The 13667-nt window shown below is 35.9% G+C and overlaps 3 protein-coding genes across 3 annotated transcripts; 2 read left to right on the top strand and 1 right to left on the bottom strand.

Annotated features, from left to right (window-relative positions):
• The first annotated feature begins 277 nt into the window (after positions 1-277).
• LOC124638073 (proteasome subunit beta type-1) lies at positions 278-1130 on the top strand. Its single transcript, XM_047174897.1, has one exon. It carries the CDS (start codon positions 407-409, stop codon positions 1103-1105), a length of 699 nt encoding a protein of 232 aa, XP_047030853.1. The 5' UTR covers positions 278-406; the 3' UTR covers positions 1106-1130.
• Positions 1131-1510: 380 nt separating this feature from the next.
• LOC124638072 (trafficking protein particle complex subunit 11) lies at positions 1511-5098 on the bottom strand. The gene has a single exon (XM_047174896.1). The coding sequence runs from the start codon at positions 4831-4833 to the stop codon at positions 1522-1524; it is 3312 nt and encodes a 1103-aa protein (XP_047030852.1). The 5' UTR covers positions 4834-5098; the 3' UTR covers positions 1511-1521.
• A 5434-nt stretch (positions 5099-10532) lies between these two features.
• Positions 10533-11785, top strand: LOC124638384 (SAP30-binding protein). The gene has a single exon (XM_047175331.1). The coding sequence runs from the start codon at positions 10659-10661 to the stop codon at positions 11517-11519; it is 861 nt and encodes a 286-aa protein (XP_047031287.1). The 5' UTR covers positions 10533-10658; the 3' UTR covers positions 11520-11785.
• Positions 11786-13667: the final 1882 nt, after the last annotated feature.

Raw genomic sequence — 13667 nt, 5'->3', positions numbered from 1 at the left:
GTGGACAGCTTCACCGCGAAGACAGATGCGCTATGCATAGCAACACAGGGAACGCTCAATCGAAGACATAATATTGCAATGCATGATGGCATGGAGCGATCCGACAGCATTTTCATTTTTTTAAGTGATAACACTAGTTTACAAAAAATGGCAATGTGTTTCAGTCTATCCCTATTGGTTATTAAGCATTTAAACATAAATCTTCTCTCTTTTTGCCAAGGGACCGAAAAGGACACCATACTGTCAACAGTGTCAGCTATCTGCTATACCTATTAAAAATGACAGCTTGATTGTGTTGCACAAATCTGATTCTGAATTTGTGCATGTCATTCGTCGGACGCTGACTGGCTGTTTATTGTAAATTATTTCATAAAGTTGTTTAAAATCATTATTGACAAATATCAAAATGCTGAGTGTTGGCGGAAATTTTCCTGAATATGCTGTTCCTGGCGCTAAACAAGTTCGCTTCGAGCCGTACGCTGACAACGGAGGAAGCATCGTTGCTATTGCCGGTGATGATTTTGCAGTAATTGGTGCTGATACACGTCTTAGTACGGGATTCTCGATCTACACAAGGGAACAAAAGAAATTGTTTAAGCTGTCCGACAAAACTGTATTGGGCGCGACCGGCTGCTGGTGCGACACGCTGACTCTCACCAGACTGCTCTCTGCCAGAATGCAGATGTATGAACACGAGCATAACAAGTCTATGTCGACTCCTGCCGTGGCTCAGATGCTTTCCACGATGCTCTACTATAAGCGGTTCTTCCCATATTATGTGTCTAATGTGTTGGCTGGTCTGGATGCTGACGGAAAAGGCTGCGTGTACAGCTACGACCCTATCGGCCATTGTGAACGCTCCAACTACCGCGCTGGTGGCTCAGCGGGTGCTCAGCTGCAGCCCCTGCTTGACAACCAGATAGGGCTTAAGAACATGCAGAACGTTACAGAAGCCCCCATACCTAAAGAGAAGGCTTTAGCCTTACTGAAGGATGTGTTCATCAGCGCTGCTGAGCGTGACATTTATACTGGAGACTGCATTTACATATTGATTATTACTGCAAGTGGCATCCAAGAGGAGAAATTTGAATTGCGTAAAGATTAATAGTGAAATAAATATAATTTCAAGATATTTGTGTTTCTGTACAGTAGGGAATCACTCCAATATTTTAATTCGAAATCACTCTGCCATCATCCAAAAATCGAATTTACCCAAAAATTGCCCCAAATGAAATATTCCAATTATCAAAAGATTCAACACATTTTAAAGATGCTAGCTTCTGATGATCAATGAAAACCTTTATTAAAGGTTATGGTTGCAGATAAATCTGGTGTATGCTTTGTTGGTTGTCCTTAAATAAATAAATAAATCTAGCTTTTTCTTTACGAAAATTAATAACAAAAGAAACAAGTAACTGAATTTATTATTTAAATATAATATTACAAGGTAACTACATAACTTAAACATTTTGTTCATTAATATTTACAATTTGAATTAAAACTGAGGGAATAACATTATATTCATTTATTGTACTTAGGCATAACAAATATATTTTGTGGAAAGATTTTATCAAACATTTCACTCACAACTTCCTGATTTGCTGCATCACCGATAATGGTAGCTTTTAACCTTGGAGGGGTGGTGTTGCCAGCTACTAAAGGATGGATATTATATGACAATTCTACTCGTCCCTTTGGTGGGATCGTAACTGATATTTTCTTATAACCTGAGAACATGTAAGCATCCGTCCCTTCTACAGTTACACTGAGTCTGATGGGAGTGGCGCACTTCCCAAACAAAGTGCATTTCAAAGGAACCGAAGTAAGCAACTCCACAACCTGTGGATAATTCACTTCAATTGCTATAGGGCATTCATCAATGGGAAGACATGATAAAGCGGTGCTGCTCATCACACAGTGACTAGTATTTGTTTTTCGTCGCCAAGTTATGTTATACAGACCAACCCTAGTGGGATTGTCTTTTGGTTTGTACTTTGCCTGAACACATACAGCATCACTGGCTACATTTTTTTCAGCAACTTCTAAGTTACTAATAGAAGACGCCGGCTTAACGGCGTCACTGTTCCTGAAGCACTCCACCACCTCCAGCTCTGTATCCACTATCAGCAAGTCCCACGGACTAAGTATCTTTATTTGTGGCATAACTATGAATGGGTCATCCACAAAACATTTTGCAATAGGTTTGAAGTTCATAGCCACAAAATTTGTAGAAACCTCAAATGGTTTAATAACTGTAATTTTTGTACTGAAATCTTTAGTACATTCCAATTTAGTTATTTCAGGAAGATCAATGATGTAAGTTACTTTTATTTGAACAGTAGTGGTTGCAGTTCTGTTTGTTTTTAAATAAAATGTATTTACATGGCTACCAGACACGTCAATAGTTCCAACTTGTATGTTCAGAGGTTGGCTTTGTGGCTCTCCTTCTTTGAGACTTAGTTCTGTTACTGAATCAGGGTTGGGATTGTCTGGAGAACTTAATAAGGATAGTATTATTCTAACATCATAGACTGCACTATCTTCATTGTTTGTTATTGTGAATGTAGATGGAAACCACTCTCCCTGGAGTGCTGGACTTGAATTAGTAACCAGTAATGACAACTTACATTCTCTTGATGTGATAGATGCTACTGTCAAAGGCACAATGCAATCAAATTCGTAGTCAGCCTTGGGGCTCCTAATGAAGTGCAATAATTCTGGATGAATAGTAGACTCTGTTACTTTATTACCTTCTATTTTGAAGTTTAAGACTATCTTGCGCCTCCTGTCTGTGTCAAGCACAAAAGACACATTTTTAATGTGAAGATCAGATCCACTATCATGAGGATTTGGTTTAAACTGACATAAAAATCTTTTTACTTTCCCTCCTTGCAAGGAAACAGTTGTGTTGCCTTCATCTGTGATTGGAATTTCGATAGTTTCAGTGTGACTAGATATGGCTACAAAGGCATTTCTTGCTTCAAGGACTGTGCTGTACAAGAGTCTGACATATATTTCTAAATCAATTATTTCATCCATTCTATACCTTGGCTGCTTAAACTTGGGTTTCACTTCTAAAAAGCTAGATATATTGGCCATGTCAACAGGAACTGTGAGGGGATCTTTCTCAATGGCAGCCTGCCACAGTTCCAGAGCCTTGTGTTGAGAAGCAGCAGGCAGATCAGGTTCTGCAGCAGGTATATTCAAATTAAGAACAGACATTATATTTCTAAATATTCTATCCTTATCATTGTTTGGCACCTGTATATGCTTAGATAGTGCCTCTATTGACAGCTGAAGATAGTCTTGTATTTTTCCAGACAGGTAAGCACATTGTAATGCTCGGTTCAGAACATGTGAAGCTAAGAACCACCACTTTTCTCTTCTATAGTCCCACAGCATGTGAGTTAACAGAGTGAGTGCCTTGCCATAGTCAGCAGAGTAGAAGTATTCATTAGCCATCTCCACCACTAGCTGCTTCCTCATGCGAGGGGAGTGGAATGTTTTGAACTGTGAGATAGCACAACCCAAGAAACTGATGATCATTGTTGAATGATTAAAGATTCTTTCATTAAATTGTAGGGCCAGGACAGCTGCTTGCTCCTTCTGTGGGTCATGAGGGTCTGCACTAAGACGACCTGGTCGCCATGGCCGTTGACCATAAAATTCAACAATGCCTTCCAGTGGATCAGGGGGTGGAGGGTAAGCAGTGGCCTCAGTACAAACAGACCTCATAGCTTGCCTCCTCTTCACAGTAAATTGAGCTGCATGTTGATAGTAGAAGCCTGGATGCTGAGACTGTATTGCTGGAAGTCCTGCACGGATTGCTTCATCAAACAACTCTCCAAAAGCACTATACTGTCTAGCTATCCAAGCATAATGCTCAAATAACAGTTCTGTTGACCCTACTCGGTTCTTGTATCTATCTATGTGTGATTTGAGCTGGGCTATAGCATCTCTTGGCAAATTGAGAGCAAACAATAACTTGCAAAGTTTATAATTGATGTAGCCAGCAACAGTTCTGACTTCATGAGTATTGGTATCTACAATCCTTGTCTCCAACAAATTGTTATAAGCATGCATGTAGTGCTTGTGTGCTGTGCTCAAGTCTTGCTTCAGCTCATTGAGGTAGCCCAGTTTAAACTGATGGCGCACAAACAGGTACTGATGAGTAGTTTTATTAAGATGATCTCTATGCTGCTTTATATTTTTTGTTTCATGATGGTAGTAGTTTTGAGCAATATCATAGAAGGCATTCTCCAGGCGAACAATGTATCCCATGAGGTGATCACTATGTGGGAGCACAAACAAGGACTTGGACTGTATGTCACAGGCGGCGCAGAGGGCCTGTGCTCGCTCAGCGCCCAGCATGTACTCAGAGGGAGGTGGCGACAGCCGGCTCTGAATCACGACGACGGCTACGCGAGTCGCGTGCCCTTCCACTGCAGCGCGGATGGATTGCACTTTAGACGCACATTCAATGATTTTTTCATTCCACTGTGGATCATTCCAGTCCATATCATAGAATATGACCACAACTGCGGGGATCAGGGATACTCGCTTGGGTATCCAGTTCTTCTTTAAGACACCTTTTGGAATATACCATTCATACGAATTCCGTTTTGGTTTTACAACCGGGAATTCGAACGTATTATTAAGTAATTTGAAGCGCACTGGAGTTCGGTCGGCGCGACGGTTATTGGAGAATGCATCCCATATCTCTTTATGCACGGCGTTGTTCACAGCATCGAGCCCAGATAACCCGATCAGTGCGAGGGGCTTCAGAATGATCTCGGGCGGAAACTCCGTGTAGTCACTAGGCTGCGTCGCCATGTCGACACTTCTCTGGCTTTGCTTCCAACAAAATTATAATTGGAGCTCACTGTTTCATTTCCCACTTTATATTTTGAGTATACGTCAAGTGACTATTTTCACAATCTCCAACACAACTCCCCCATATTCATTTACCAAAATTGCCACTTTAATCCAACCAATCCAATCCCCATTCGTTAGTTAAACGTCAAACTGTATAGACAAATTGACAGATTCAGCTTCAAATGACATCTGACATTATTATACTACTTCAATGAGCTTTCGTGTTTTAATATTTATAACTATATTAAGGAAATCCAACACAAATCCAGAGAAGACTGCCTGTACCTCTGGATAAGATTAGTAAAAATGAAATTTAGTACAAAACTTCATCGATGTCGATATAATACAACTCTAATACACCAGCTGTACTTTAGCTGCGCGTGCGTAATATATCTGAGGTAGGTATGCACAGCACCATTGATAGAGGTCAGCAAAGAGTATATAGGTCAGTGCACAGCACAGTTATCTCTGTTAGGAATTTATAGTCTATGACATTTAAAAAATGTAGGGTTGTTAGTCTATGAAAAAGAATGACTGTGGTGTGAATTGTCATGATGTAAAAACTAGTGAGAACAATGTTATAATTCCTAACAAAATGTGATTGTATTTCTTTAACTATTAATAAAGGCTTTCAAGAATACCAGAAGTTTGAATACCTACAATAGGTTATGGGCCCAGAACGCCCGAGAAGAAAAAATTAAAAACCGGGATTGGGTAATGAAAAACCCAACATAAAAAACAAGTGAAAAAAAAAAACTAAAAAACAGTAATAACAAGGAAGAAAATAAAAAACGGTGAAAAACTAAAAAATGGAAAAACCTGAGATAATACAGATAGAAAAATTAAAAGATGCGGAAACATTTTTATTGTGGAAATTTGAATTCAATATACACTTAAAAGCGGCAAATCTTGCAAAAACAATTGCACAAACAAAAGAAGATGACAAGAAAAGTGACTTCAGTATCAAAGATGCTCAGGTGCAAAGAATTATCATAAGCAGTATTGATAAGAAACTAAAAGGTCACATAATTAATTGTAACAGTGCACGTGAAATGTACGTAAAATTATGTGAAATATTCGAAGGTTCTGAGCAAAGAAACAAAGATGCATTATTACAAGAGTTTTTCACATATAAGAAACAAGAGAGTCAATCGCTTTCCCAATTAATAAGTGAAATAGAAAATTTACAATTTCGTATAAGTCAGCTAGGAACAAAAATAGATGATGAAATGGTCATATCCAAAATACTAAGCTGTTTACCAAATAATTTAAACTATTTTATAACTTCTTGGGAATGCATGGCAGACGATAAGAAAACCCTTCAAAATTTAACAAACAGACTTCTGGCTGAAGAAAATCGAATGTTGAAAGCAAAAGAAAGTGACAAGCAGCTAGCATTTCAAGCTACATCTTCATCTACATCAAAGAAAAAGTTTAATGCAATAAAATGTTTCAAATGTAACAAAACAGGGCACATGAAGAAAGACTGTAGAGCCTGTAGTATCTGCAAAAGGGACAACCATGAAGATAAAGACTGTAAGTTTAAAAATAAACAGTGCTCAATCTGTAAAAAAATTAATCACAGAGAAGAAAATTGTTTTTTCAAAAATAAGAATAAGAATGAGAATGAAGAAAAAAATAACAAAAGAATAGAAAAGGCATTTTTTACAAACGGTGAAATTCAAGAACCAAAACTGAAAGAATTTGTTGTAGACTCTGGGTGTACTGCACACATGACCAAAAATGTAGACATACTAAAATTTTTTGAATGCAAACCATCATCTGTTTTGACTGCAAATGAAGAAACAATAGAGGTGAAAGGGACTGGTAAAGTCATTGGAAAAAAATGTACTCTTAATAATACCCTGCTTGTTCCTGACTTATCACAAAATTTATTATCGGTTAATGCAGTTACAAACAATCAAGGAGTGGTTATATTTACCAAAGATAATGTAAAAATATATAAGGAGTCAGAATTAATATTAACAGGAAAAAAAGAAAACGGTTTATATAAAATTAATTTGGATGATAATAATATGCAAGAAAAAACACTGTTAATGAAAGAAAATGGCACTGCCTTAGAATGGCATCAAAGACTTGGACATCCAGGAAAGAAAATACTAGATATATTACCAGATGTGGCAGATGGAATAAAAATAAATGGATTAAGGCAAATAGACGAATGTGAAATCTGTACACAAGCTAAACAAACAAGACTTCCATTTAACACAGTAAGAAACAGAGCCAGTAGACCACTTCAATTATTACATACTGATGTATGTGGACCGTTCGAAAACAAAACGTATGATGGCTATAGTTATGTTTTAACCGTCATGGATGATTATACTCATTTTACAAAAATATACTTGCTTAAATATAAAAATGAAGTTAAAGAAAATTTAAAACATTATATAGAAGAAACAGAAAGAGAGAGAACAGAAAAGGTATCTACCATAAGATGCGATAATGGAGGTGAATACACAAGCAATGATTTTAAAAAATGGTGTACTGAAAAGGGAATAAAACTAGATTATACAGTACCATACTCACCACAACTAAATGGTAAAGCAGAAAGACTAAATCGAACATTATTAGATAAAACCAGAGCATTACTATTTGATTCAGGGTTAGATAAAGAAATGTGGGGTGAAGCTGTATACTGTTCTACTTATATTATAAATAGATTACCAAGTGAATCTTTGAAGAATAAGACACCTTATGAGATGTGGCATGGTAAAAGGCCTAATATATCTAATATATGCAAGTTTGGTTCAATAGTATATGCTAAACAATTACATTCGAATATTAAGAAACTAGATCCAAGAAGCAAAAAGTTAATCATGATTGGATATACTAATAATGGATATAGATTGTGGAATAAAGAAGAAAGAAGAATTGAAATAGCAAGGGATATTGTTATAATTAATAATAATAAGAAAATTGGAGAAAAATATGAAGAAACAGGAAGTTCGGTGATAACAGAAATAATACCAGGTAATAATGAAGAAGAAATAAATCAAGAAGAAGAAAGTGATGACAGTTATTATGAAATAGAAGAGTTAGAACAACAAAGTAATGTAATAGAAGATAACATCCCAGATATTATTGATGAAGTAGAAAATGATGAAAATAAAGAAAGTAATACTGCAGAGATAGAAACTATAGAAACTATAAATACAAAACGACAACGGAAAAAACCAGCTTACCTGCAAGATTATGTATTACTTACGTATGATGAAGTCATGAAGTCTGCTGAAAAGAATAATTGGGAGAAGGCCATAAATTCGGAGAAGGAATCATTGGAAAGTAACAATACATGGGAAATAGTTGATGTAGGAAGAGCAAAAGGACACAAGATATTGTCAAGTAAATGGGTATTTTGTATAAAAGAAAATGGTACTTACAAAGCAAGACTTGTAGCAAGAGGCTTCGAACAGCAAAGCATTGACTATCAAGAAATATATAGTCCAGTAGTAAGTCAATCAGCAATAAAATCATTAATAGCAATTGCTGCTTCAAAGGAATATGAAATGATAACTTTTGATGTGAAAACAGCATTTTTGTATGGCGAGTTAAAGGAAGACATATTTATGTATATTCCTGAAGGATATGAAAGACAGCCTAATAAAATTTGTCATTTAAAGAAAGGACTATATGGGCTAAAACAGGCACCAATGACATGGAATAAAAGATTTACAGAAACTTTAAGGAAACTTGGACTGAGAGCTTCAAAGTCGGATCAGTGTGTGTTTTTTAATGAAGACAAAACTATAATATTGGCTATATATGTTGATGACGGTTTGGCCATATCAAAAGACAAGGAAAAGTTATTACAGATCTTGCATCAATTGGAAAAAGAATTTATCTTAAAAACATATGAACAACCTCAAAACTATATAGGTTTTGAAATAAAAAGATCAGAACAAGGCATCTTGTTGCATCAGCAGAATTATACAGAAAAATTACTTAGAAAATATAATATGTATGATTCCAAAGCTGCAGATACTCCATGCATTGTGGGAAAGGAAAATGAATCTAAGATGGCTACGTCAAATTTTCCATACAGAGAACTAGTTGGTGGATTATTGTATTTGTCAACCAGGTCAAGACCAGATATCAGTCAAGCTGTGAATGAAGCAAGTAAAAAGGTAGAAAATCCATCAAGGCAAGACATATTAGCAGTAAAGAAGGTGTTGAAGTACTTGAATGGAACGAGAGATAAAGGGATTTTGTATAATGCTGGGAAAGATATTACAAGATTGCATGCATATTGTGACTCAGATTATGCAGGTTGTACAGAGACCAGACGAAGTACAACAGGGTTCATAATAATGTTGGCAGGTGGACCTATAGCTTGGTGCTCCAAAAGACAGCCGATAGTAAGTCTATCGTCAACTGAAGCGGAATATATAGCAGCAGCAGATTGCGTTAAAGAGTGTTTATACTTAAAGACTTTTATAAGTGAATTAATTGGTAGCAGTATTAAGATTAGTTTGAATATTGATAACCAGAGTGCTATCCAATTGATTAAAACAGGTTCATTCAGCAAGAGATCTAAACATATAGATGTGAGATTTTATTTTATACACGAAAATTATAAGAAAGGATATTTAGATGTTATATATTGTCCTACAAATTATCAGATAGCGGATATGTTGACGAAACCACTATATAAAGAAAAATTTAAATTTCATTGCGATAAAGTTGTTGTGTAAATTGAGAGTTATAATTAGAAGTGTTTAAGTTAATGTTTTGAAAACTTGTTTAAGTTAATGTTTTGAAAACTGATGTGTTTCTGAAGTAATTATAAGGTATTTTTAATTTATGTTCATATATTAAAAATAGGAGAAGGTGTTAGGAATTTATAGTCTATGACATTTAAAAAATGTAGGGTTGTTAGTCTATGAAAAAGAATGACTGTGGTGTGAATTGTCATGATGTAAAAACTAGTGAGAACAATGTTATAATTCCTAACAAAATGTGATTGTATTTCTTTAACTATTAATAAAGGCTTTCAAGAATACCAGAAGTTTGAATACCTACAATAATCTCCAGGGTATGCACGTTGTTCGTAGATATGGCAGTTTCATCATCATATTTCTTTTTCAGAGGCCTGCTGTGCAGATATTCCTTGTACCATAAGAATTAAAATATGTATAAGCTTTTAGTTACGTACCACTGCGTACCACTTTGTGATTCAAACTTAATGGCTGATTTACATTGAGTCAGTAACTGACGTCAGTCCACTGACAAGTCAGTGCTGACCCGGCACTGCCATCGTGTAAATTGATTTGAAGTCAGTACAGTACTACTGACGAGACGCTGACACTATACTGACTTCGTGTAAATAGCACGCGTCAGTTTTCGGCACCTACACTGACGTCAGTTACTGACTCAATGTAAATCAGCCTTAATGGGAGGTTTTCTTTTTGAGATATAAAAAAAATGTTCCCAACAATGGTCACAGATGGCGTTGTACCTACTTCGTAAGTGTGCCTTTGCCAAGTTAAAAAAAGCATTGCAGCGAGCCCTTTCAAATTAAGATTCGATTCCCCACTATTCTTATCCAGGGCAAATATAAAAGTTGTGTTTCCTTAAATCAGAACGCTGTCGTAAATTCAGTTGACTGTGAATTTTCAACTTTGACAATCAATTTGACATTAGGAAGTCGAAGCCCAGTGTATGTGTCTGTCACACAATATTTTGAGATTGTATGTGGTTCGGTGATTTGGTGTGGTATAATTAGAGTTTATTTGTATGTTATTTCGCATTAAGGGTTAACAATGGCTTCCCAAGCTTTAGCATCGTTAACTGCAACCTATACCGATTCAGAAGGTGAAGAAGATATGGAAGATCAGACACCTGAAAAGGAAGAACTAAAGGAAACTCATTCAGAGCCAACTAGCCCTAAAAAAATTGAAGATAATAACAAACCAGCATCTGCACCTGTTAGTCCAAAAAGAAGATTAGTTTCATACGTGGACGACACGGTGGTATCTGACGAGGAGCCGCTGTCGCCCGCGCCCGAGACGCAGGACGACATGCGGCGCCTGTCCATGGAGACGGACACGGACGAGGCCGTGCCGCGCTCCGAGCCCGAGGAGAGCGAGGACGGCGTCGCCATCCCGCCCGAGCCGCCCGGCAAGTGTCCCAAGGAGCTCCAAGATACCATCGCTAAGTATTACAGCCGCATGTTAAATGAAGGCTTGGACATGAATAAGATCATACAAGACAAAAAAAACTTTAGGAACCCAAGCATTTACGAAAAGCTAATACAGTTCTGTGATATCAATGAACTAGATACAAATTACCCACCGGAGATCTATGACCCATTAAAGTGGGGAAAAGAATCCTATTATGATGAATTATCCAGAGTACAGAAGTTAGAGATGGACAGAAGGGAGAAGGAGAAAAAAGAGAAACTAGCTAAAATAGATTTCATCACAGGAGTTGCTAAGAAATCGGAGAGTGATGATGAAAAAAAGAGAAAGTCTAAATGGGATCAAGCAGCCCCTAATGTATCAAACAAGCCCACGATCAAACAGCCCGGCCTGGTGCAGCAGCCACTCACCAGCAATGTCACAGGAACTAAGGGAACCATTATATCTGCCTTCGGCTCCTTGCCCAAGAAACCCAAAATATGACTGCAGACAAGTGCTTATCATTAAAATTATGATGACTCTTACCACAAGTGTATGACAGACAGAGCTGTGAAGCCTTATATTGTACTGACAAGTTGTAGTCTCTCTGAATTTAGCTATTTTGTTAACAGTGGCAATTGAGGCCAAATACTAACTGCAAAAGGAAATGACTGACTTCACTTGGGCCAAGACTTGTTGGCCAATCTGTATTTGACTATGTGCATAAACAAGGTTGTTAATAATGAAAAATATATTCTTAACAGATAATACAATGTTCTAACTTCTTTTGATTATAAAACCTAAGGCTCTAGACAGACAGACAGAGCATTTCAACTACAATCCAAATGAAATGCGGTCCGTCTGTCTAAAGTCTAAAGCCTAAACTGTAATTATATTCAGGATAGTTCTAGGTTTGGGATTGCAGTTGAAATAAACTCCTAACCCAGGTAGTGTAGCATGTTATTTTGGAACTAGAAGATAATTCTAGAAAATATGACTGTTGTCTACTACTCACTCAGATAAAGTTGCCCCTACTACCGCTACAAATCTACCAATAACCTCAATTTCTGGGTGTTTTTCAGAAAACTTGACCCTAGCAAAATGGGCCTGTCCCACACATTCAAACATTTTTATTTTGATTTTTTTATATGGCACGTGTGAAAGTGAGTTTTTGATTAATTTACGTATATATTTTAATGTACAATTAAATCGATATGTAGCATAAAAAGTGGATAGTTATTTTTATATTTAAAATAAACCTGAAGAGGACGTATAAATATCGTGTGTCCCATGGCGCTCTTGGAGATTTCAAATACATCTAACTTCTAAAATATTCGTTTTTAAGGTATGTTTAAGTTTTTGAACTTAGTCTCTGTATTTCTAAAAACGTATTTTTAATTTTTATGATATAAATTTATTGTTATTTTAAGAAATATCATTATTTTAATGTTGTCCTACGAAAATCATTGTTCCGGAAAATCCGGTTTCGTCACGGTGAATTTGATATCGTACTGAAGACAAAATCTACTAATTTGTGTTTTTTCTACCTTCTTGACAACTTTATGATCGTATTAGGATTCCGCCATTGCCGTTTTAAAGTCAGTTAAGGCGAAAACTGTGACGACAATGTTGGTGTCATCGGCGCGCAAAATTTTTGGTCCGGATAGTGGCAGTATTTAAAAGGTTAATAAATTGTTTTTTTAACTCTATAACACTGTATATAACATAAACAACTCATCATTATTAGATTAGTAAGGCTAAAAACAAGGTAGTTTAAATAAATATTAGTTATTTTCAATTTTAAAAGTCTCGTGAGATGAAAACGTCACCTCCTGTGCGTCACGTTACATACTACCGGAACAAAATCGTAACGATCTTGAATTGTAAAGCTTAGTGTACAATTAAATAATTTATGGGAGCGTCCTGTCCGTGCGTGTGGTAGGTATCAAACGAAAAGGCTTACATTTAATCGGTTTTGTTTATACATGTGTGTGTAAAGGTTTATATCTAAAATAATTGTGAGTTAATACTTTATTCTTTGTAATTGTGTTTTGAAAACGGCAGTGTGAACATTGCTCAAATTATTCTTATCCATCACGAAATTTTCATAATAGTCACTGTCCCATATTCTGGATGTTACAAAAATGGTTTTAAAATATATATTTTTAATTTTATAGCGTTTATTTTGGCATCATAGTATTTTGTTAGTATCTAAAATTTCTCACTAGGCTTGATTTTGGAAATTGTAGCGGGTATCATTAGTAATAACAACTTTTCTAGTGAGATGTGTCCAAGAAGTGACGAAAGTGAAATTATTTAGCTGATTATTTAATAATCTTATAGAATTATGCTATCGTTTTGTTTGTTTTTAAAAGATTTTAAGTATATCTTTATGCTAACATAAGTTGATTTCGTTTTAATACTTGTTTGTTTTATTTTTAATTAATTATATTTTGTGACGTTCAGGAATACTATGCATCATACGCTGACAGAAAAACTTTAATATTTCTTAAAATCATCTTATAATTTTAATTTAAAATGCAGATTTAGCTAGTTAACAATATATTCTTTAATATTAGAGTAAATGTAATAGAATTCACGAAATAAAAAAAAAATATTTCCTGTGCGTCACAGGGTATTCTTTTCTGAAAA

This window comes from Helicoverpa zea, chromosome 17 (assembly GCF_022581195.2).
Source record: "Helicoverpa zea isolate HzStark_Cry1AcR chromosome 17, ilHelZeax1.1, whole genome shotgun sequence".
Taxonomy (NCBI): Eukaryota; Metazoa; Arthropoda; class Insecta; order Lepidoptera; family Noctuidae; genus Helicoverpa; species Helicoverpa zea.
The sequence above is the reverse complement of the archived record's forward strand: the minus strand, read 5'-3'. Positions and strand labels throughout refer to the sequence as shown.

Bases quoted from the DNA above. Each gene is read 5' to 3' on its own strand.
- LOC124638072 (XM_047174896.1), bottom strand. From the start codon at position 4,833: ATGGCGACGCAGCCTAGTGACTACACGGAGTTTCCGCCCGAGATCATT.
- LOC124638384 (XM_047175331.1), top strand. From the start codon at position 10,659: ATGGCTTCCCAAGCTTTAGCATCGTTAACTGCAACCTATACCGATTCA.
- LOC124638073 (XM_047174897.1), top strand. From the start codon at position 407: ATGCTGAGTGTTGGCGGAAATTTTCCTGAATATGCTGTTCCTGGCGCT.